General features: G+C 37.5%; 1 protein-coding gene across 1 annotated transcript in view; it reads left to right on the top strand.

The window, feature by feature from the left end:
• The window catches only part of STK32B (serine/threonine kinase 32B), a 177,295-nt gene that overhangs the window by 87,623 nt on the left and 64,177 nt on the right, over nucleotides 1–25,495 (top strand). The window contains exon 4 of the mRNA XM_026846779.1: nucleotides 2,141–2,314. Within this exon, the coding sequence (XP_026702580.1) occupies nucleotides 2,141–2,314 (174 nt within the window). The remainder of the gene's footprint in view (nucleotides 1–2,140; nucleotides 2,315–25,495) is intronic.

The raw sequence follows: 25,495 nt of genomic DNA, 5'->3' as shown, positions 1-25,495 counted from the left end.
CTAAGGGGTCTTTTATCTAGACTAAACATTCATGGGTACACTTTGAAATACACTCATCATTTTCCCAGAAATGGGAGTATAGTCATTGGATTTAAAGGCAAGTTCACAGCAGTCATTCTTTACTCTGCCTTCATCCTCTGCCTCATGGTGGCTGAATCACTAAAGAAATTACCCAAGACATTTTTCTTGGCAAGACCAGAGTTGCATCAGAAACATTTTTACTGATCTGTAACCATATGATTCTAGAAACCAGAAGAGCTCTCTAGTCCCAGACTAGACACAATATTTCACTTATGCATTTGAGTTTTCAATTTGTAACTTTTTGGATATTTTTTTTTTTTTTTTTATATATATATATATATATATATAGAAAGAAACCAGACAAAATCTACACTTTGCTCAAACAGTAACGGAAGGAAAGAAATCTCTCTCATTACATCTGCTCAATGCTACAATTACTTCATTTAAAATAACAGCAGTGTCAAAAAAGAAATATCTTAAACATAACTACATATTTAAGCTTTCCTTTTGCAATTGCTCCAGGCTTAGTAATGTGCAACATTCAGAGTAATTTGACTGTAATTGAAGCATTTCGGGTTTTTTAACATGTATGTTATGGAATTCTTAGTCTCTGGAGGTGAGCAAACACCATGTGCCACCTACTTTACTATTTTGCTTCAGAGATTTGACTTATTGAGAAGTAAGCTTAACACAAATAAAATGGCTTTCCCCTCCTGGCATTTGGCAGGCATACAGAAATGCAAGAGCAGTGTACCTAGAGATACTCACATCTTGGGCTATGTTCAGAATCGAAAGTATTTCAATACAAAATGAATCATCTGTGACAACCCCTAAGCAGTGCCACATTTCAGAAAGTGCAAGCCTGGGAATGAAAGTGAAATTGTATGTAACTGTCAATTAAAATAATCTAATATAGACTTTTCTGACTTTGGTGGAATGTTGGGCACAGATTTTCTGGAAGCCCACTCTTTTTCATTTCCTTAGCATATATTTTACAGTTCAGGAGGACTGAATCACATCTGTAGACAAGGTATATTACACAACTCATGGGAGAAAAGGTGATGGAAGAAGCACTATCATTGTGGATCACCTCTCAGCAGTTCATATCCACAACTGGTGTAAACTAATATAACTTCACATCAAAACTAATTCTAAAACAGTTTCTAAGAGAAGAGTGACTTTAGAAATAAGGTATTTGCCATTCCCCATTTGGGAAATCTATAGTATTGTATCTTAGATAGTTGCATTCAGAAAGGAAAACCAGAGAGTTTCTGTCAGTTTACTCAGATCAGGAATAAACAGTGCAATGGCAGCATAACCAAGGTAAATAGAAACACATGGAAATTCCTGCTTGCCCAAGCAGTATGTATACACTATACATTGGCTGGCTACACCTTTGAATTCACAAGATTTAAATCAGATCAGAATTTGGCCCTCAGAGTATTCAACAGGCAGTTCTGGGAAAGGGTCCAGAAGAATTCAGTCAGTAACCATGAAGACTGTCATTTTATAAGATGTAAGTTGCAGACTGAAAAAAAAAAAAAGTATCGTTAGGCAGTAAAATTACAGTTTTATTTCATACTGAATTTCAAGCTACACTATAAGCTGTAGAAAATATTCAGCTAATAGAACATTGTATGTATTTAGTGAATCTGGAAAATACCCCCAGGACAGCAGCTCTCAATCCTGCTAAGATAATTTCCATAGCACTGAGCTACAGTTGTATGTGTGTGAATACCAAGTGTGTTTAAAGATCTTCCATTTTATTGCTGCTATTTAGCAAGTAATTTTGTCAACTGAATGAGTATATGGTTAAAATGTAAAAACCTGAAAGGTATTTGAAATACACTTTTCTCAACATTCAGGTGTTAATCTGTGGTTAAAACCATATAATAGTATGGCAGAAGTTCAAGCTCTGCTTGCCTTGAATATGCAGAAAGTTGCACCACAATCAAAGTCTGGTTGCAGGATAGGACCACAGTAGTGAGAAATCAGTGAATGTCTTTTGAGTAAATCATGGACTTACCATGAACAGTTCTGCTTAACTGAGAGCTACCCCAGGGCACGGCTGTGGCTGCGTCCCTGCCCCCGAGATCTCAGCTGTAACTCTTTCTTCCAGGTACTCCTTTCAAGATGAAGAAGACATGTTCATGGTGGTTGATCTCTTACTCGGAGGTGATCTGCGTTACCATTTGCAGCAGAATGTACACTTTAATGAAGGAACTGTTAAGCTGTACATTTGTGAGCTGGCACTTTCCTTGGATTATTTGCAGAGATATCACATCATTCACAGGTGAGTGAATTTCATTTGAGGGACAGGCTGCTTGCTTTTGGCAAAGCAGAGGAATTTTATCACATATCCGATTACATGATTGTTTATTCAAAACCTCTGAAAAGTTTTCATTCTTGTTCTGATCTCATACAATGATGTATGTTTTTTACTCTGGTCTTTGAACACTAAATATAACCCACAACAGCATCCTAGTTGATTTTAATTTATTTTTAGTTCTTCAGTGCCCCAGTGTTCCTGAACACAAAAATGTTGTAATCCAGTAGAACAACTTCACACAACATCAGGGAAAGGTCACAAAACCAAAGGCTGAGGATAAAGAATAATTTATTTACTTGCAGAATCTGCATGAAGGTCAGAAGGAGAAAGAGAGGTGGGTAAATAAGAGAAATAGTAGAAATAAATTGGAACAGTGATAGATAGTACATCCTTTTTGCACTTCTTAGTTTACAACAGTCTGTTATTTTTACTGCCTTACAGCTGGAAATCATAGTATTCATGTCAAAAAATGTGTAAAGCACCAAGGTCTGTTTTCCTTAAACAATTTGTTGTTTAACTGAAGCAGCAGGGTAACTTGTCTTTTTGTGTTAACACAACAACTGGAAAAATTATAAAATTATGGGCTTGAGCCTCTATTTGACTCTTTTTATGCTAAATTCAGGATATTCCTTCCCGATTTACTGTGGTCTGAATACAAAAATACTTAGTTTTGTGTGTTACTGAAGCTGCATGTGAGTTTCAGAGACCAAGATCTACCAATGTTCAGTATAAAAAAATTCCTCCAAATATATTGAGAGTTTTCATCCCATCCATCTACCAGAGCTGCCTCATGATTTCGCAATAAAGAACCAATGAAACATATGATCTGACTTTCTGAAGAGGGAGGGTCCATATGAAATCCCTCTGATCTGAGGTGCAGTGGTAGATGGCTGTTCTGTATTACTGAAACTACGCAAGAAAATATTCAAGTAAACATTGCAACAGCTGATTTGCTTGTAATTAAAACACCCACAAATATTGCATGCAATTTCTGAAATGTTGTATCTTTAGCACATTGTTATTATTTTAGTACATTTCCATGTATTTTGCATATGTTTTCCTTTCTCAGTGAATATTTTAAAAGCGGAGCTCAGAATTTCAGCTGACCTTTGTTTCTATGCCTTAAGGAATGTTCTTGGTGAAAAACACATTGATGAGCATTTTTCTCACCATTATTTTAATGATGAGCCATTTTATGCAAATAGGCTGTCAAAACATTCATGCGAGAATCCCGTTCATAATCAAAACTTGTATTTTGCTACAAGCCTCTGAGTTAAAAATGTTTCACAGAAAAGCCTGTGAAAGGTGGCAGATGTCTTGAGAGAATGAATGAAGGACTGGATTGAAAGTCATTATGGTTTCTAATAGCTTTTTGTGACAGTATACGCATTGCCATGGTCCAACTGTGAAACTGGGCAAGACACATTATTCTCTTCTGTTTTACTTAATCATGAAGAGTGACCACTTGGTTTATTTTTTCTTTTGCAGTTATTGTAGTATGGAGTAACATCACTGGCTTTAACACTTGGTTTGCACCAAGGCAGAGGAAGCCATGGGGGTCTAGAGCTGGTTGTTGGCTCCATTTGGTGGCAAGTTCTGGGGCTTGATTCTCGCTTCAGCTGCCATAAATCTCTGCAGCATGGCTGGTATCAAGAGCACAATGCTGATGTAAATTGGCTCAGGACCTGAGCCAGCCGTGGTGCACTGTTGAGATGTGTCACCATTATTTTATAACTGCAAACGCACCGTCTCGGTCAGAGATTAAACCAGTGAGCTGGTTGGTGCTTATACTTCGTGGTAGTAGTCTTCAACAATATCATTGAGATGAAGTGCTTCCAGTCAGCCTTTACACGCTAACCTACAAAACTGTATTAGACCTTTCACTTTTAAATGAGTGCATTGGCAGCAAAAGGGAAAAAAAAGCTTAGTGAGTCATGGAGTCATTGAGAGAGCCCCCTACTAAATTTTTTTCTGGGCTACAGAGAAAGAATAGTTGAATGATTCATCAGACTGGTAGGTGGATTTTCAAAATGCAGTATTATAAAGAGCTGAATATATGGTGTGTGTCAGGAACTTCTCAATATTTGCAGATGTGTATGAAATGTGTGCAGGTTTCCATTACTATTGCATCCGGCAACATGACAGAATGTCATTTTCAAGATTAACCTTCAGCTCCAGGAGTTTGCTATAAAAGAAAGTGGTAATGGAGGGGACATGTATGAATGGATGGAGAAGTGTCCAGATCAGTGCTATGCCAGTTCCTCTTGGAGATGCCTTGTAATGCCTCTGCATTTGTTATGTGATTTTGAATGCAGCAATCATTTCACCGATAGAAGTATTGTTTCTGCAGGGACAACTTTAACCATAAATAGGGTAAAACCCACTACTGGTTTGGTATGTTTATGAAACTTATATTAATCATATCCATGTATATAAATCCTTATTTATCATGCACAATCCTGCAATATATTATGACACAATAATAAATGCTGCACTGTGTGTGTCACTTGCAGCTCTATTGTAGATGTTTGCATTTTCATAGATGTTCAGTCAGAATGGCAAATACTTTAAAAAGAAAAGCTGTAAGTTTCAAGCTATGATCTGAAAACTATTCTGAGCAAATTTTTCACTTAACTTACACAATGGCTAATTTAATGTTGAGATGTCTCTAAACTGTTGGTCACAGGTAATGGCTACATCACAAACCTCTATTTCCCCACAGTCCTGCTGTAATATTTTATTCACATTTCTTAAATGAAAAAGTAATTCTTTAAAAGCTGGATAAAGAGTGTTTATCATAGACCCTTGGATCCTGTACACACAGAAAGGCTTCTGACAATTCATGTGCTCTCATTCATTCTTAAATGTTGGATCAATTCCGGCATTCTGCATTAGCAGACATCAAGTTTCAAGACAGTATGACTAAACACATTCTTTCCAGTACTGTTTGTATAATACCAGTGAATAACATGTTGGACAAAAGTTTCCCTATCAAAGGATGAATAAACTTATTTCAGCCATGAGTAACTCAACCTCCTCCTTTCACAAATGTTGCTGTTCATACATTCCAATAAAACCACCTGCTTCCTCACTGAAGTAGGCTGCTCATTTTCATTCAGTTAGTTCTTCCAACAGTAGCTCCAGTGTTGTCTCTCCCAGGATGCTCTTGCAGCTAGAGCCTTGGCTTGGAGCATCGCTGGCCCTGCAGTGCTGCGGCTGCTGCCCAAGTAACACGCTTGTACTGACAAAATTACATTTTCTCTTTCTATGGGGGCAACTGTTAACTGCATTGCCCTTACAACTTTTCATCATCATTTGGCTGCCTTGGTTTTCATCTGCTCAGAAAGGAGGCTGGATGTGGCAGATGTCTGGAAAGGAAATTGCAGTAACCCTCCAGCATGATTTTAGGATACTGGACTAGCTGTTTGATCTGTATGCCCAGGGCTTTTTTACTTCAGTGGGGTTTTTAAATGCAAAATCATTTGTGTGTGTACATGTACATATATATGCACACATCTAAATTTTTGTTTGAAGCAAAATATGATCGGAATCAGTCTGGCTTGGCGAGTCTGTGCTGTGTGACTACTGTGATCACCACTCTATTCTCCATTCCTGCAAGTTCTGCTTCCAGTGGAGAGTGGCATCAGGAGCTATTCCAGCTCTGAACAGCTACTCAGCAGCAGTGCAGGATGGACAAAAGCTAGTGGAAAATGGTGACAAATCAAGCATTACATATTCCTCTGCCAGATGATCCACTGTAGAGTACAGGTGCCTTGTTGCTATCATCTAGACAAGATGTACTCTTCATTCAGCACTGCTTGGCTGGACTGTGGTGTAGGAGACACCTGTGTGTTCATCGCTGTTTAGTTTCTTGAGGTGTCCAGCAGTATGATGAAATAAGATAATTAGTCTAAATGGTTAGACTCATCTTTAAAATGGGCCTTCCCAGTTTCACTTGTGATACCGTACACCAGAAGAACAAACTCTGATTTAAAATGTTCCCTTTGTAACCCTGACCATTTAGTATGTAAGCAGTAAATAGTTTGGAAATTACTTGAAAATGGAGAATTTGCCCTTTGTTGTTTTTCACAGATGTAACAGGCAGAATAGTGCCAACCTGAGATTTACCAGAATATATTAAAAGGATACAGTTCCTTACAGATTTCAGCTCATACTACCAGTATTTTTCTTGCATGTGTAGATAAAGAAGAAAATGTAGTAGAGTCTGAAGTAGATGAAATAGAAAGAAAATAACTGCTGTCTGACTGCTATTCTCAAGCACTACCAAGATCATAACAGGTCAAGAGACTTGTCCATTGAATATTCTTAATTTGTCTTCCCATGTCTCTTCTATCTCACTGTATTACATTCTTTAAACAAGTGCAAGCCCATTTTATGTCCAAGGACAAATTTCAGGAACTGAGCAATGAGTTATGTAGAAGCAAATTAGAAAACATATCAAACTAGCCAAAGAAGAAACACCATGCAAACCACAAAGCACAGAAAACCTGCTGAATGCTCATGAACTAGCACTAATCAAAAAGAGATTCACCAATTCTATGCACAAAAGTTATTTAAATTTTAGTCGTGTCCTTAAAAAAAGAATTTGATATCACAAGATATGAATATGCAGAGAACTCCTTTCAACTTTTGAATGGAGTTCTCTACCTACGAGAACAAATTAATTTTACTTCTGTTTGGCAACAGTGAAAGAAAAAGTTATTTTATATACCAGATGACATACTGCAAATAAATTAAGTTGGTTTAGAAAAAACACTGAGATTTCAATACCCAGAGACTAGATTACTAATGAAGTAAAATCGGTGAAGAGACACAAGGAACACTCTGAGATGTGTGATGCCCCATCAGGTGCTCCAGTCCTGCCACTGGCAGTGATCTAATCTTTTATTGTGAGCATAGTGCATTCTCCCTTCATCACTCAGGTGAAACACCAGAAGACATGCACCACACCCTCACTCCTTTCATAACCCATCACTGAGGGATCCTCGTTGCAGTCAGCAGGGCATTGCTTGGGTCCTTACAGTTTGGCCTTTTCTTTCATCCCCCTTCTTCTCATTACTGCAAAATTATAAGAATGTACTTACATGAAATATTTTGTTTAGCCAAGAAAAACCCATCTCATCAGCCCCACATGATTTAAAATTCAGAAAATGTTAGGAGGGGGAAGCATCTGAACTGTAGACTGAGCTTGGCCAACTGTCTTCCATTAGGTGACGAACTTCCAGTGGCTAAAGGTAACCTAAATTGAGCCCATCCTAAGTGTTTGTTTTTGCTGTATACAACTTTAGAGAACAAGTGTTCTTCACTAAAAAAAAAAAAAAAAAAAAAAAGTTTATGTGACTGTAGTTGGATTTATCACTTGCTTCTCTGTTTAGAAACAGACAACCAGACAACGTGGATATGATCTAGACATAAAGGAATACACAACATGCATCTAGAAGGAAAAGTTATGTCTTATTACTTCTTCTGTAGTGCAACTAGAAAGAATTTCAAACATTTTTATCTGAATTGTAATTTTTACACACTGATTTAAAGGTTTTCCTGAATCCTTTCTCACCTCATTGTTATATAGCTTCAACCAAAAAAATAAACATGGAAAATCTTGTTTTTTTCTAAAAGTCTAAAATCACAATACCATCACTAGGGATTGCGGACTTATATGTGTCTAACTTGCTGCAAATAGTTGTAGCTCCATACTCCTCATGAGCAGAAAACACAACTTTCTTGGAGCAAGAGGGAATCAGAATTTCATGCATACACACACAGGAACAGGAGACAGTGCCGAGAAACTGAGATCTAGGCAAATTCAGGCTCTCTGTCACATCAGGAGGTACAAATCTTTCTGAAAATGGGCAACAAAAAGCTACTAGGGAATTACCTTGCCACAGATCTTGCTGCTGCAGTGAGTGTGATAGCCAGCATTGTGGAGATGCCAGCAGGTCCACTGATACCTGGGCTCAGCACACTCTTTTCTGTGGAGTGTGCTCAAAGGGAACATATAAAGCCCATGTAGATATTTTACACCAGTTTGCCAGTTCCATGCTCATATTTCCCACTTTCCAGCCGCTGTGCCAGGGAGCATAACGTTGGTTTGAATTTATTCATCTACATCTGTCTTCCAGAGGGTTTTCTTAAAGCCCATCTTTACTTTTGTGCTGGGGTTATAATGACTTTCCTATGAACTGATTCTAGTTTCTGCAGGGTGCACCCCCCACTTAAATCAGCTGCCATCACCTGTCTGTGTCACTGTTTTTCCCCTCCATCCAGTTTTCTTTAATAATTCTTTTACATCAACCAAACTTTTGGAAAAAGAAGTCTTATACAATCAGTCTTCAAGGCACATGATATCTATTAAAATACAGTTTAGCACCCTATTGATGGATAATGAAATTAAATGGTTTCCTTCCTTCCCCCACTCTTCAGTATTAAAATTGTGATCATGAATAATTTTCACAGATTCAGACACTGAAGCAGAAGATGCTGACAGAATTGAAGCAGAGCTCTATAGTCAAGATTATCTGAGGTCTCCGTTCACAAACCTGATTGGGTTTATGCTAGTTTTCTGCTTTAGTATATTGCTAGTTTCTCTGTGGCCAGTGCGGTGTGAGTGTTACCAGAACCATCTTTCTTTCACAAGAATCTGTTACAAATTTCCTGGTGTTGCTTTAAAACTTCAAGTGATTTTAATATAGGCATTTGCTCCCAACTTATGGATATGAGAAAAGACCAATGTATTAATAGCATGTTGTTATTGTAATTCTAAATATAACCATCGAGAGCGTTAATAACAACATTTAAATAATTTTCAATAAGTAATTAAAATGATTAGGCATTCCTTGAGAGGCATAAGAGTATCCACAGTATTAATTACCTGCCTCATATGGCACTGCCTGGTTTACTGTGTTTTAGTGCCCCTCCACCCCCCACCTGCCATCCCGGAGTGGTGCTGCTGTTCCAGCCTCCCTGTGACAGCTGGCCCGGGAGGACACTCCGAATGAAAGCTCTTCCAACCAGCAAGATCAAATTAGCAATGCAGTGAAATCTTAATTAACAAGAGAAAGAACAAAAGCCAACCCCCTCTGATACAATATTGATACTTTTTCCAAAGCTTTGGTGTTAATGTTCTATTAAATGCATTCTGATATGCTTGTATTTTGGAAACCTCACAACCTCATGACTGTATGCAGGCATATTCTCTCCACTGAAGTGTCAGATTTGCATGCAATGTGTTTGAATAATTTTTTTTTTTGTTTGTAGTCAGTGAAGAAATTTTAAATCTTTGATTAAAGTATGTAGATAGAGAGAGGGAATACGGAAAAAGACTGTAAACTTTAGGCTGAGAGAAGTATAAACCAATAGCAGCATATGGACAATTGTTTCTTTCTGCTGTTTTTGCTTAAGTGGTTGCAACATTTTCTGAGGTTGGATGAGCAATACATGCATAGAGTACTCTATCATTCCCTTGGAGATTTCCCTACAATGTAAATTTTGTTTTAATATATGGCAAAATAATAAAGACTTAAGGCAAAAAGTGCACATTTACATTACTTCCTCATGGGTGCAATAGTCTTTTATATCTCAGGAATTCAGTAGATTGTCCATGGTGTAGCAGGAGGCATTTCATTAAAGGATATTGCAATTTAAGCTTCCTTTCTGACTTAAAATGCATTCAGCAGCTTTCAGTAAAGCTTTGATATTTCAGGTGAAATGTGATTGTCTTTGTACAATTGTTGACTTGACAGATATATGGAGGGATGAGAAAGAGTGGGAGTTGTAACACTGATAATCTGACAGAGTTTCCTATTTCAAAACAAATCATTTGGTGGGCAGGGACTGTAATTAAGATACAGATGGCCATGAGATTTGTTCTGTTTAAGTTGGCTTCTCATTTTTTTTTTCTCTTGCATTTATTCTCTATATCCTTTTTTGGGAGCTCCTCAAGGCATTCCCTCAAGGTTATTTTCAAACGTTTCTAACCCCTTCTGAACTCCTATTCCAACTCCCCTGGATGGCTTTTACAGAGGAGAAAGCACAGCAGCTCAAACTTTTGATGTTGTATGACAGACAGTCCTACTGATGAGCCTCTGCTTCTCCCAACATATGCGCACACAGTTTACAATCTACCCTGGGGGAATTTCCTACTTACCCAGTGGGGGTAATTGCACTTTCCTGCAGCAGAGGGCACAAGACAAGCCTGCAATTCAGCAGTTGTGTGCTCTTGCATGTGCAGAACTGCTGTCAGCAGGGAAAGACCTTAAAATATGGTGTCAAACTGGGTCCTTGCAAGGTGGGAACAGCACTTGGTAGGCAGGATGCTTTCAATGAACCAAAATTTATTAAATTAGATGCTGGTGAATTTGGTCCTTCTTTATATTGATGATCAAAATCATCTTTACAGACAGATGAACAATAATGAGAAATTACCCTTCTCCAGTGGTTACCAGTTTTTGTTCAGTCATTTATCTGTCATTTTTTCAGTCATTTATACACATGAAACTTCGGTGCTATTCCGAATGCAGAGGAGTTGCTTTCTAGTCTAATGATAAAAACATCACAAGGCTGGAGCCTTTCTTATTCTTTTTCCTTTCACAGTGACTATTCTGCATATAAACACGTTATAGTCTCATTGTTTATTTCAGTGATATTGAACATTTCATACCTTTTTTTTTTGTTTAGGTTTGGGGGTTTAATTATGAGCACAGGTAATTTAGAAGGTAAATGTGAGTTTCTTATTATAAAACAGTGGGCCCTCTTTCTGCTGTCAGGTTTAGTTCAGATAGAAGCATTTTGAGGTTCAAACCATATTTTTCTATGGCTTTATTCAGACCCCAAACTTCGTTCGTTTTTACTGAAAATCAGTACTGCTTAAAATCTCATTTTTCTCTTGTTATCTTTTAACGTCAAATTATGTGTAATGGAACTGGAATGATAAAAGGCTACACTACAAGAAAAATAATGGCAGAGAAAGTATCAATTTTTTTAACAGTGTCAGAAAAACAAACTGGTTGGACAGCTCTGAATGTCTGGCCTGTGAGCTCACAGTTTGGATCTTCAGTGTACATGGCTGAGCAGCCAGCTGAGCAGCTATGCTTTGGAGAACCAGTAGCAAGAAAAAAATAAATTGGTGGTAAAATTTTAGGGTACCGGGAAGACAAAGGACATTATCACCCCGCATAAAATGCAGAGATTTCCAGAGGTACACTAGGAGGGCTGAAGAAGAGACTGGGGCGTGCAGTGCAGTGTGGGGTACAGGCAAGGAAAAGCTGCTGTGGAGAGGGACAGACCCTAAAAGCCAAAATCAGGAGTGACCAGAGAGAATGGAGAACATGGGAGAGAGGCACCATGAAGTGGGGGGGGGGTACAGTAACAGGGGAAATAGTGTATCGATGCCAGTATATGAATTCCAGGTCAGAGGGGAAGGCTTACTGAAGGATGAGTGGTTTTGACTATGTCTCTCCTGGTGATAGTCATGGTCAAACAGCTTTGTTCACCAGCTGTGAAAAACTTTGCTCAGAGTTGTGCAGATAGGAATTAAAACACTGGCATAAAAATTGATCTCTCTGTGTATTCCTAGAAAAGATGTTGATGTAGGGAAATGCAGCCTTAGATTTGCTATGTTGTTCTCTCAAGGTGTTACAAAAATTAAGATATGGTCCTCTTTAAAAATATCAGATCAATAGATCCACTCAAGGAGTGTCAAATGTCTATTTTGAATGCAAGTCAGTAAACAATAATTAACTCAATCAATAATCAATAACAATGACTGACACAGTCACCTAACGACTTGCTGTGTGGAAAACCTATTGCCAGAATGCTGCATTTCCCAGCTTTTATGCTAATTAAATGTATTAGTTATCTAGAATTCTGCCTCTGAAATCCACAGAGACTCACAGCTTTCTTCTTAATTTGAGATGCTGTAGAATTTTCCCCTGATGATGCTCCTTCAACTCTCTTCTGCAAACCTACTCAGCCACAGAAACACTCTACAGAGAGACCCCAATGCAAACACATGCACTTACATATGTACAGGGAGTTGAACACTAATTAAAGTAACAGCTTATTTCCCTGAGTCCCAGAGTATCTCTACTGTTGAAACTAAGAACTATGAGCATATAGGTAAGGATGTCCATTTCCAGACAACAGTCTTTTAACCTATCATTACTGTTTCATATTTACTTTTGGAAAATATGGTGTCAAAAAGGAATAGCATATGAAATCTAAAGCTGGAAAATTGAATTATTAAGCCTTAATTGTCTACATTTTTGAACATATACATCAAAACAGTGTAACTCTTTAGTTAATGGGAAGAATGGTGGTGCTCAGTCAGTGCCTGCTCTTCCGTCCTAAGAAATACTTGGTCACCAGTTTCCTTACATCAGACAAGATTTTATCTCCCTGGGAAGAAATGTGTCTCCAGTTGTACAAAAGCAGCTCTGTGTGGCAATGCCAGGTTCCCTGAATGCTGCAGACAGCTGGGCTTGTGGTGGCCACCTGCCTGGAGGGAAGCAAGAAACCCTTGGGCTCCTTCCTCAGACATCCCCCTTTAACCTCACCTGGCTTGAAGACCATATAGACTCAGAGGCTTTCATGCTACAAATGAGGAGGACATTTTATTTGATGGCAGCAACTAAAAAAATTCTTAAGCGTGGGAGGTATTTTGAACACAGCACAATTTATCATTTATGAAGGGCTGCATTCTTTGTGGTGTGAGATGACGTCAGACAAGACAATGAGAGCCAGAAGCGTGACTCCTGCAGGAGGCTTAAATACCTGCCTGCACTTCTGTGATAACACTTTACAATAATTTGACTTGAGAACATCCCCCCAGTTGTTTTCATAATTCCACACAGCATGCAAGATGTTTCTTATGTTTTTAAAAACTTATTCCACAGTTCACCAAGATCTAAATGCAGGAGTATATATTTTTTTTAGTTGGCTGTCCAAGCAAGTGGATAACTAGTCAACACAGTCCACAGAATCTGAAAAGCTATTCAGCTTATCCAAACCCAGTCATCTGAATAGCTCTACACTCCAATGACTGTTGTTTATACATCCATTGAATATAAATGGAAATATAGATGCTTAATTCACAATAGAACCTAATCCAAGTATTTTAATCTGAGATCTGAATCCCATCTCTATTTTCAGTTAAATAAATACTAAGAATAATTTGTAATATTTAATAATTGTAATTACTTACAATAATTTCAGTGCAAGTAGTTCCTGTAACAGCAGTTTCTTTGCACAGGGTGTAGTTTAAACACACCTTTACCCGTAGCATATTCTTGGCTAGTAATCTGAACCAGGATGTTTCTACTACAGTCTGTGGACTCAGGTAATATTGTTAGTCTTTCATTTGTTATCCGGGTTCACCAAGAGGAGTTGGAATGTTTGATTCCAAGCAAAATATTGTTGCCATCTCTTGCAATAAGGAGACTTCTTAAAAAGTGGTGTGCTGGAATAAAAACTGTGATTTGGGCCAAATGTAGCCTGTCAAGTCTCATCTATCTTAAACAGATAATAACAGATAATCTACAGAAATGCATATATTTGTTGCTCTGTGAGTTTCTTTGTAAATGTTTCTTCTCAAAAGCAGCCAAAGTTATTCTTAGAAGTGATTTATTACATTCCTTTTCAGAATAGATGAGGCTGTAGGTAGAAAAGTGCCATGAAACTTCCGTTCAAAACATTAAAGATCAGTTGGAGGGAGCAAATGCAGCATAAAATCAGATATTTGCTCCTGTTGGCGGATTTCACAAGAAGACCTGCCAGCTGCTACTGACATTTGAGGTAGTAGCAGGTTAGTTTTTTTAATAATTTACCAAATATAATTTTCTTTTCAAGCATAGACTCTGTACCTCCCATCCTGGTCTACTGCAGCTCACTTTTACATATATTAAATCTATAAAACCACCATAAGGGGAAGGATATGCAGGACATCAAAGCTCACTTGACTGTGGAACATACTCGGCCTCCTCTCTGTGTTATGTCCGGGTTGTGTATATTATGGAGTCTGAGGCAGTCAGTTGAGAAATAAAGACCCAATACTTATACCCATGGGTCTCATGCCACAGGCATGAACTAGTGGGAGATGATGGCAGCGGTGAGGGTGATGGGGAATCTGACTTCCATTTGGGGTTTCAGATCAGAGTGGACAAGACAACATTGCATGGCTCTTATTTGCTTGGTGATCTACAGCCCTTCTTCCCACTACAGTGTACTGCTGAAACTTGGATCAGCAGAAAATGTGCTTAATGAGAAGCATCACTGCTGCATAAAGCATGACTGCCCAGGCACTCACTGAAAACCTGAAACCTTTGGAAGTTGCTGTCAGCTTCCTTGGCCTGCATGTGAAGCCCACCATGCTGAATCGTACTTTAATTTCCACCCATGTTGGCTGTAATTAACTGCACTTTGTAATGGATGCATGAACGAAACTCTTAAACGATGTGATACTATTAATGTGGATACTGCTGTTTTAACAGGTGTCTGATGAACTTTTACATATGGAAGTTGGTAGGGCTTTTAAGATAAATACACTAATTACACATTATGAACAGTGGCTGACTTAAACACATATGTGTGTTTGGAATCCTGTATATTTTGTTTCGGAGTTTGTCTAATAAACAGAGCAAACTCTTGGAAATGTAATACACTTGGACAGATCTATTCTATATTTCAGGCAGTGAAAAAAAAAAAAAAAAGGAGCAGCTGTATGAATTTCAGTTGTTGCACAACACCACACTTTTGATGCTAACTTTTTGCAACAGACAAAGCCAAACATGCTTACCAGTAACAATGCCCTCCGGATTTATCTTTGACAATTGACAATTGACAATTGACAATTGTCGTCAATTTCTTCTCTCTTAGTTTCACACACGGATTTCTGCCCATGTAGATTGGAAGAGGGCCTATGCCTTTTACTGAAAGAAGACTGAAACCTGTGCAATTGCTGGCAGAGTACACACTGAGAGCATTCTTGCCCTTATTCCTAGTCAAAAGCTCTCACATGGTATCATGGAGAGAAGCATCACTATTGCAATGTATATGCTTTTCTGCTGGACCAGAAAATTCGTTCCAAATACCACAGTCAAGTTAGTGTCTAACGAGTCATGCACTTCACGTGGTTATTAGACATGTCATCTGTTCTTGAAAGCTGATTCATGAGTAGGGGTATGACCCTGATACTCTTACACACAGAAGGTCTCAGCAATACTTGATGCTACAACACAGAAAAGATTAGTCATCGGCTGAGAGGTTACCAACAAATCACTGCTGCATGGTGATGCTACATGATTCCTCCACATGATGTGGAGAAGCATTTGGATGAAAAGGCTTTTATTTGAAATGTGGTGATGTTTTGGCATCATCATAGTGTTGACAGTAGTTCAAGATTCCCCTGAGCGCTACCCAAAAGTCCAAGGGCTGTAGTCATGTCTAGTGTTAGCTCCAGAAAGCAGTTCTAGCAAAGAAAGCGGCACATTTGTTGTTACTTTGAGTCCTTCAGGCAAGATGAAAGTTAACCATGAGATTGCCGGCAAGTTGTTTGTGCTGGTTAATGTTAACTTGGAAAAGAACCACTGTGTCCAGAAGAGGAATCCTGGATAACATCGTCTGGGCTTTGTTATGTAAAAGCTCAGTTTATGTGGCCACAGTGGTGCGTTCCAAACCCTGGTCTCTGAGACATTATACAGTGCAACACAGAGGAGGCAAAGTACAGGTTCCTGTACCTCTCTGGACAAATCTTTCTCGCTTTTATAACACATAAGAATCTTTACCTATTTTTCTTGCTACTGCAGAATATAATTACCTCTATGATAAAGTAATATTGGATCTTCTGAAAGAACAATATAATGAAATATTCTATGTTTAATATTTTTATTGTAATTTAGCATCTACGCACATTCAGGAGCTGAACCTAGCCAGAGAAGACTATTATCTAGCTGTACATATCCAGAAATGTGAAAGCTTCAGTATAGGATTCCTTCTTTTTAAAAAGCCATTTTCTTCAACCTGGGATAATGATATCTACTGCAACTATTTCTCTAGGATAAAATTGACAAATACAGTATTTCCAAAGACCACTGGCCATTCAGACAAATTTAGCTATCATTACTGCCACCTATTGTTACAAGTAGAGAATTGAAGATATTTTCATAATTGTGTTTTTCCAAATAGAAATAAAATTGGAAAATATCAAGCTTGCTCCAGTTGAGGTATTTGTAAATAAGCACAATTTGATGCCTTGTTTGACAGCTTTATTTTCAGAGTTATATAAAATTGGCTAGTACAAGTTTTAAGAAAATTCAAGATCTTCATTGACACCCGGTAAGAAATGGTACTAAACCCAAAAGGAACCACAGGCACCATAATGCTCAGCATCACAGCAACATATTTCTATATATGTAGGTACTACAATCCCAAGTCCTGAGCCACATGTCCAGACACTCTTTAGAGGTGCATAGGAAGAGGTAGGGTCTTCAGAGACCTTCATTAGTGAGAGATCTTTCACTTGTCGGAATTATTACAGCAGTCATATCTTGCGTACATACTAAAAAATAGTCTTATGGCCAAACAGAAACAAAAGGCTCCAAAGTGTAATAATGGGCTGGATGATATGATTCTGATTAATAAGATATGAATGCATGCTACCAGATAATTAGTTGGAAGTAGTTATGGACTTTTTGTTTCTGCATTAACCCCATTTGGAATGGGAATTTCACAGAAAACAAAAGATTTAAAATAAAAGAGAATATTTTATAGATAAAAAGAATTTTTTTTGCAAGGCCTACTGACTTTTTGAGTATCTCAGGATAATGAATAATGCATCACTGATTGCATAATAACAAAATCACATATTTCTGATGGGTAATAAATATATTATTTGGTATTGAATGTATAGAATATTTTGTCAAAATTGTTTCAGTTTTATGGAATGATTTTCAAATCCTGAAACATTTGCTTACTTTTTCTCAAACAGAAATCTGTGGAATTCTATTAATTTCTAAATTTAAAATATGCCTTAGTGGGTACTGTGAGATTTGAACATATAATTAAATTATCACAAAACTATTAAACCCCGTGATAAAACCATATTACCTTTCAAGTTGTAATTTTTGTTAGTCTGAGTCTTTCCTGAAAGAGTTAATTTTTCTAAGGCTTCTATTTACCTATCCACACACATATACCTATTTGAAAAAAAACAACTTTCTACTGGAATTTGATGATTCTGAAATGGTACCTGGTCAATCACTGCAAAACTACAAATTTGGCTCTATGCCTTATTTGGAGTCTGAAATGTAGATTTTAATTTTTTTTTCTTCTAGATGGAGATGAGGCTGACTAAGTAAGTTTCACTGGATGGAACTTAGACCGACCAATTAATATTTTAGGCTTTTTGACATTTCAGACTAGAACAGGACACTGGAAGGGATGCCCTTTGACATTGCAGGTTCTCTGTGTATAACACGCTCCAGAAAGTGCAAATAGAAATGGCAGAGTTGATTGAATGAATTATTGTATCCTTTGCTTCTCAGAAGATAAATTTATGCAGGGACATCCTGGTGCAAAATAGAGGTTTATTTTGCTTTCAAGCGGAGTTAGTGGATCTCAGCTGTGCTGTAATCTTCTCCTTACTCAAGAGAGAAATAGATTAAAAAGGTGCATTCCTTTTTATTCCTATAAATAACTCAGCTCAGCAAAAGCTGTGCACCAATAAATTACCTGTGTAACTTGTCTCTGTTTGTCAGTGAATTAGCCCAAGTTTAAAGGTGTAAAGATCAGGACCAGTACTTTAATTTTTCATCATTTCAATCTCTTGTTTCTGCATTTACTGTCCACACCTATGACCAGTGTCTTTTATTAACAGATGTTGTTTCCTACTTCCCATTTCAGTCAGATGTCATAAACTGTGAAAGCCTGTTTCTGAATTTAATTATTCTGAGTGGCTTAGGTGTCAGATGTGGTGTCTTGTGGAAACACATCCAGAGTCATACAAACAAGCATCCACAAGATGTTTTTTTCTTTACAGATCTTTCATAATCTAATACCACATCTTCTCAGCTAATTTCCAGTTTTACTGAAGTCTTTAAATTTCAAAATTAGAGTGATTCACAGGGTCATGGTATGGCATGGCATTCATTAGAGAAGAAACAGAAGACTCAAGGTCCTGTTATGAAAGGACAGTAAGTAGCAACAATTACTGGCAAGATCTAAGTGAGGAGTATTTGAATGGCAGTCAGAAGTCTGGAGCAGTCAGAAGCCTTTCATTGTCATTCATCTGATAGGAAATAACAGTAAAGAACTCTGATTTTCTTACTGTTATTTTGTATTAATGCCATTGAACGTTTCTTGAAACTAGGAAGGATGTTGGTCAGGAACAAAAAACTAAAAAGTAAATGACTGATGAGATGTTGATGAAGAGAGGATACATCAGACCTCATTAAGGCTATATCTCAAGCAAGCACTCTTGGTTGGTACTCGCACAGTTCAGCTCTGGAGGATACATCATTTCTGTGCTGCCCTTATAGAAGATAAACACTTCTGACACAATTAATCTCTTGGCTGTACAGTGTCCAGTATATATTGACTTCTCCTTCACTCAAAGCTTCAACAAATTTGCCATAAGAAAACTTCACTATGTATGTATTTACTTTCTCTATGAACTGCACTCCTTGGACATGTGTATTATTTGTGAATCTAAATATCAAATAAGAAAGAAATAAGTTCCTTATCTGTGAAAACAGAATTTGTTCACATTTCTTTCCATAACTAGGAGAAACCCCTTTATAATGTATGATGTGATTCACTTCAGTGCTCTGATATAGTGATGTCTCATGTGAACTTGAATAATCCATAGATGACACTTTTACTTCCCAACTCATTGCCATTTTTTATGGCCATTAAGAACTGTTATACAGCTAATATTAATCTTAATGAAAATTGTCCAGAACTATTCATGTCACATTAGTTTATTATGTGGCAAGTTTATGTGATTTAATGTGAAGCATTGTTGTGACTAACTAAACCTAAAAAAACTAACACAAAGGAAAAGGTTCTGGTCAGTTATATTCTGTAATATATAAATAGGTTATGAGGAATAATTCCTGCATATACTTCAGGTTGTTATACAGAAGCTTTTTATTGTGCTTTTTTTAAATGGTAGCAGCTGTCTTCTAGACTTTAACACTTGTATCTAATAGTCATTGTAGGCTAGTCTTCATATAGAATTCCATATATCCAACAACACAACCAGTGCTCACTTTCAGTCATGACTGTTGGGTCTATTTTGACAAAGACAAGGCAAACAGGATCATGAAGGTCACTGTAGGTTGAAAACTACTTAGTGTGACTTTCTGTAATCTTAACACAATTTTTTCCCCCCAATGATAGCAGTAACTTCAGATGCCTATTTCTACATAAGGAAAAAAAAAAAAAGAGCTGCATAATTAATGAAAAACCTTTAAACTCAGTATTCCAAGGTTTGTCCTACACAGCATACATAGATCGTCAGCACTAGAGAAGAGTACAAGAAAAACTTTATTAGGGTTGAAACAATGTCTACTGAAGCCAGTGTAATCCTTCCATTGACTTCAACAGCCTTTGGATCTTTCTTCTTTTTCATTCTTATAAGAATGAAAAATCCATCTAATATAATTTCTCTATTGGATATTTGGAAAAAAAAAACCTTGCATTCTGCAAGACCATAGGCTACCTTAACTGTAAGCCAGTGAATTTTAGTGATACTTGCGTTAATATGGGCTCACCACATCCAGACTGAGAAAAGCGTATCTTGTGACCTGTGGAGTTTCATTTCCAGTAGTCTGTCGGCATTACCACTGCCCCTGAAGGAGGCTGTAGTGCTAGGTGTGGTTTATAGGAAGCTACTCGCTGCTCCTGACCTGAAGGGTGGAGAAAGCCCTTTTTGCTCCTTGCAGAACTTGTTTATACATAAAAGGTCATGGGAAAAATTCAGGTTGGAAAGGACCTCAGGAAGTCTCTAGTCCAATCTTCTGCTTAAAGCATGATCAGATATGACATCAGACCAGGCTTCCCAGGGATTTTCATAGTAATGTCTTGTAAAACTCCAGGAATGATGACCACACAACCCCTCTGGGCAGCATCTTCCACTGCTTGTGTGTCCCCACAGTGAAAGTTTTCCTTTATATCCAGTCTGAACTTCCCTTGTTTTGACTTACACATGTTGTTCTTATTCTAGATTCTGTACTTTGAATGAAAATGAGTATGTGTCTTCAGTCTATTAAGATAAAAGCAGTTAATTGCTGCTTTTAAAAATCTAAGACTTCATTTCATGAGTTTGTATACAACTGAGTTTACTCTGTAAGTTGCCTTTGGCTAATGGAGAGTTGAAACCTCAATGGTCCTCGTTCAGAGAAAACCAATCATCATTAAAAAGTGGAAATAATCCTAATAGTTCATGCTGGTAAAACTGCTATCAACTGAAATACTCATAGATATTACTGTGGGGTTTTAGAAGCTCAAGAGAATGGAAATTGATAATACATTAGATTCTGCTCTGAGCCAGCAAGGCAAAGAGTGAAATCTGTCAGACATGAAGTTGAAAGAATGTACTTCAGATTTTTGCTGATACCAAATAAAGGGTTAGGGGTTACTACACATGTGAATTCAGACCCATCCAGAGCTGTCAACTGGAATATCTCTTCTGATAATACTAAAAAGCTGCTTGGACTGGCAAAGAACAGCTTTCTTTGTCAGAAACCCATGAAAGCTTTTGGTGAAAGAAGTAGAAAATATAGGCAAAACCAAAAAATCACAAATTTAAACATGACAGAAAACAAGCCTATGGTGTTTGTATGTTGGCTGCAAAATATGAAAGCAGAATAAAACAAATGGGCATTGTTAGTTTTTTCAATTCTCACAGGTTTAAGGAAAAGTATAGATCTTGTGTTTCAAAATGGTAAAGGGAAGATAGCATCTGTACTTGCTGTAGAAGTGCTTTCCTAAAAAAAAAAAAAAAAAAGAGATTAATCTTAGCTGGAGGAACTGTAGCTGGTAGTTCTGTTATTCACATCAATGGCTAAATCTTTGTTTAAGCCTCTGAAGCATTTTTATGCAATTATGTCTTGTAGTAATCAACTCGAGTTTAATTCTCAGTTGTATAAATAAAACCCTGTTTGTTTAGTTCGTTTCAGTTTTATGGAATATGAACCTTGCTTTCATGTTCCAAAAGCAAATAGAAAAGTTCTATTGACCATCTAGATACAATTTATTATTTGATATGCCTGTCACAACTCATCTTGCAAATCTCTTCTGTTAACTATTTGTTCTTCACTCTCAGGGAAATTTTTTATTCAGCCTTCCCCATTTCTTATCTTTTTGGACTGTTTTCTTTCAGATGCTATGAAATTAGATAACCTGAAGGACCTACCTTTGTTTGAAATTAGAGCATGACATCTTTTTTTCAATATTTTTCTGTAATCTACTTAGAATTAGTTGTTAACGATGTGAAGTGGTAGTCAAGGAATCAGCTATTACCTTTTTTTCCTTGAGAAAACTGGCCAATTCATGGCTGACTTCACCAACCACACATCTTTCATTTCTAGATTGACATGTCAAGTCCAGTAGGTATCAATAGCGCTCAAAACTTGCAGTGTCCTTGTTGCTAATTTGTAGCAGCACAGGTGAAACTTGTTCTGCATTTCAGGCTTTAGGGAAAATGGTATCATCACGTTTTTCAGTCCTCTTTTCTATGACTGTTTGACCTATTCAAGGGACACAAAAGTGTGACCTCTGGAAGGTTATTTATTGTTATTAATCCCAATGAGTAATTCAGAGTCTCCCCTTCTGATGTATACATACAAATTCTGTACTTCATTTGATCTGGCACTGGCAATATCATCACCTAGTTTTGCTCGCTCTTACTGAGGTTTCTCAGAGTCCTCTTCAAGTGAAATCATCTTCATTCTTTTACCACTTTACATAGCTAGTAAATATTGTGTTACACTTCTCCAGTGCTGAACTGCAGAGCATTTCAATTTTAACCTCCTTTAGTGCTGAAGGTAGGTTATTTATTCCTACTATTTTCTCCATGAGTGTTCAAGCCCCATGACAGAATTTATCATGTGGAAAATCTGGCTAGCTGCCAACCGCAATGGATGGTATCAAAGACTAGCTAAGTTACACACACACAGGCCTCTCCCAGGTCTCTTCAATGCTTCATGAACTTCCTTGTAGCCAAAAGGAGGGGGAATAGGAACAATGGACTTTGAACTTGGATACAGTACTTGTCATAGACTCACAGAGTAATTCAGGCTGGAAGGGACCTTCAGAGGATTCTAGTCTAATGTTCTGCCCAAAACAGGGTCAGCTTTCAGATCAGACCATGTTGCTTGGGGTTTATCCAGTCAGGTCTTGAAAATCTCCAAGGATGAAGACTGCATGACTTCTCTGCTTAATTTAGAAATTTCCTTCTACTCCACTTAGTAACAACAGAAATATTGATGGAAGTGGTAATTAAAATTGCAAATACTTGAACATAAGTCCTTTATAATCACTGTGAGACTTTCCATGGCGTTCAGAGGGCTGGCACATGCAGTGAAAATGAGTCAAGATGCACTCATGGCTTTCCTCCATGCAGAGGAAGTATCTTCAAGCATTGGATGCCCACTCGGCCTAGATATTACGGAAACTACAAATAGATTATTAATCATTTTTTCCTACTTGGAAATTATATGCAGTGCCTTCTTACTGGGCTTTCACCCTTCAGGCAGCTTTAGTTTGACATCTGTAGCCAAGGCAATTGAAGAAAGCTAGCAATGGTTTCACAGGCAGTACCAACAAGTGACAAACTCTGATTTTTCCTTTTTTTTTTTTTTTTTCATTTGTCCACACCTCTGAGATTCTTGGTCCAGCTATTATGTTAGTTATGCCTGGTCCTGTCACTCAGCAGACTTCTAAGGTTTCTCTACTCTCATTTCTATGTTGCTCTGATTTTTCTGTGTATAAAAAGTGTTGGAGTAGCACTGGTACAGACTGAAAAATTTGTGATTACGAAATCAGTGTCTAGAAAACTGATGTAACTCTGCTGTTCATTGCTTGGTGACTGGTTAGAGGGCAGTCCAGGGCTCTTCCGAAGCCAAACTGTGGGTGAGTTTGCTCCTTGCAAAAGTCCTTCAATAATATTTATGACCTGGTTCAGTTATGAAATGAGTGTTTCAATTCTCTTAGCTAAGGACATGCATAATAGGAAAACCCTGAATTTAAGGAATTGAATTTCACACCCTGTTGTTTGAACATGCTTGCTAAGGGGAAAAATGTTTTCTGAAAAATTGATGCGTAGTCAAAACAGAATTTAAATTAGTTAACATTTGAATTTAAACTGCTTAACTATAGAGTTTTTATCTTCTAAATCCACCCTACTATATAAACAGTGTTTTTACTATTCAAATGAATTTAAATGGGAATATATTTAAGGGAACTATCTGTCTTTTTTATAACAGATGCCAGAAGCCCTCTATTAAGAATATATCCAGTAACTTTACTTGCAATACTCCTAGACCTGCCAAGTCTTCCTTTTGACTGTGTTGAACTCTCCCTGCCCTGTACCTAGCAGGCAGCGGTCAGTGCAAGGGCAAAGCAGCAGCCTTGCCCCTCTGCATTCTTTGGAGCTTTTAGCAAGCTGCCTCTGGAGAAGAGAGCTTTTAGTGCCACACTGTCAACTAGGGACAACCACACAGCAGAGTGCTGCTCGAGGACATGCTCTTCACAGTGACCCTGAGCTTTGCTTTCACACCTGCCATGTGAATATACGCATCATGTGCATCTCCAAGCATGTGATCCCAAACCAGCAGCATCTTACTTAAGAAACATGTTTACCTTCTGGCTTAAGTTAGCCCATGACTTTTACTTGCTGTGAAAGCAGTTTAAAATAGTCTATTTTGAAGCACGGTTATGTGTCTATCAGGTTGTCTCAGGCACTGAGGGGTTGGGATGCTCTGTGGAAGATGATACACTCTGTTGTACCTGCCCCAGCTACAGTTCTGCTTCTGAGCAAAATAAGCAAAGTTGGAAGAGCCCATGGTGGGGAATATCCCTTAGGTAGGAAAGGCTTTACAGTCTGTGTGCATCTGTATCAAGTATCAGCCACTGCCTGAATTAGTCACAGAAAGATAAGCACAGATCTAATTTTTCCATTCAACTTTCTGAACATTACAGATGCAACTGCATGAAGAATATATTTGATGATACATACAGTTGTCAACTGGATTTGTCAATATCTTTTATGCTGGCAATAAAAATGTATAGTCTATTTAATGGTGCGATACCATAACAGTTATTCAAATTCTTTAAACTCATCTTCTCAAGAAAGGAGATAGAAAAGGCACAATCTTTAATGAGCAACCCCTGGATGCTACATTGTTATACACATGGAAGTAGCTCATAAAGCTGAATTTCTCCTTTTGATCAATCTTATTCTCAGTGAAGTACTAATGATTGTACCATTCCAATTTTTAATTTTTATTTTCTTAAACTAGGGAAAACAGTTTGGAATGATGTTGAATGTATCACTGATTTTAGGAAGACACCGAAAGGGCATAATGTACTTGGGTGTGATGCCAAATCTTTATACCAACATGAGAAGTGCAGAGTCAGATTGTGAGGACAAAGTTTAAAATATTTTATTCAACAGTCAAAACTATAATCTGCTTATTTCCACTGAAAGTCATTGCTATATTTTCAAGTTGTGGATCAACCACAAAGACTATTCAACGTGAAATCACAATTACAACATTTATCAGAACAGTTATCAAAAAACAGAGTTCATTTTTTTACTAGCAAATATATTTAATACCAGCTGAACAGTAGCTCTTCCAAAAACTGTCTCATCAATTGAGAGATTAGATATAACATTACATATAGAAATGCATAGAATTTCCTACAGTAATTCAACCAAAGAGAAGTTTTATAATATAAGCAAAGATATTTAATCCTACAGTTCACCTGTAACTCACAACTTCACGCATATGAAAGCAGGGGAAGGAGAGGTTTTGATATGGTAAATGATATGACAAGTGACTACAGGAAAGGGACAAATTAGAGTTTAGAGGTTTGTGTGTGACATGGGCTCTGGGAGAGATTTTCTCT

Source organism: Athene cunicularia, assembly GCF_003259725.1.
Source record: "Athene cunicularia isolate RWA chromosome 4 unlocalized genomic scaffold, athCun1 chr4_part1, whole genome shotgun sequence".
NCBI lineage: Eukaryota > Metazoa > Chordata > Aves > Strigiformes > Strigidae > Athene > Athene cunicularia.
Note: the sequence above shows the minus strand (reverse complement) of the source record. Positions and strands in the feature narration are given on the sequence as shown.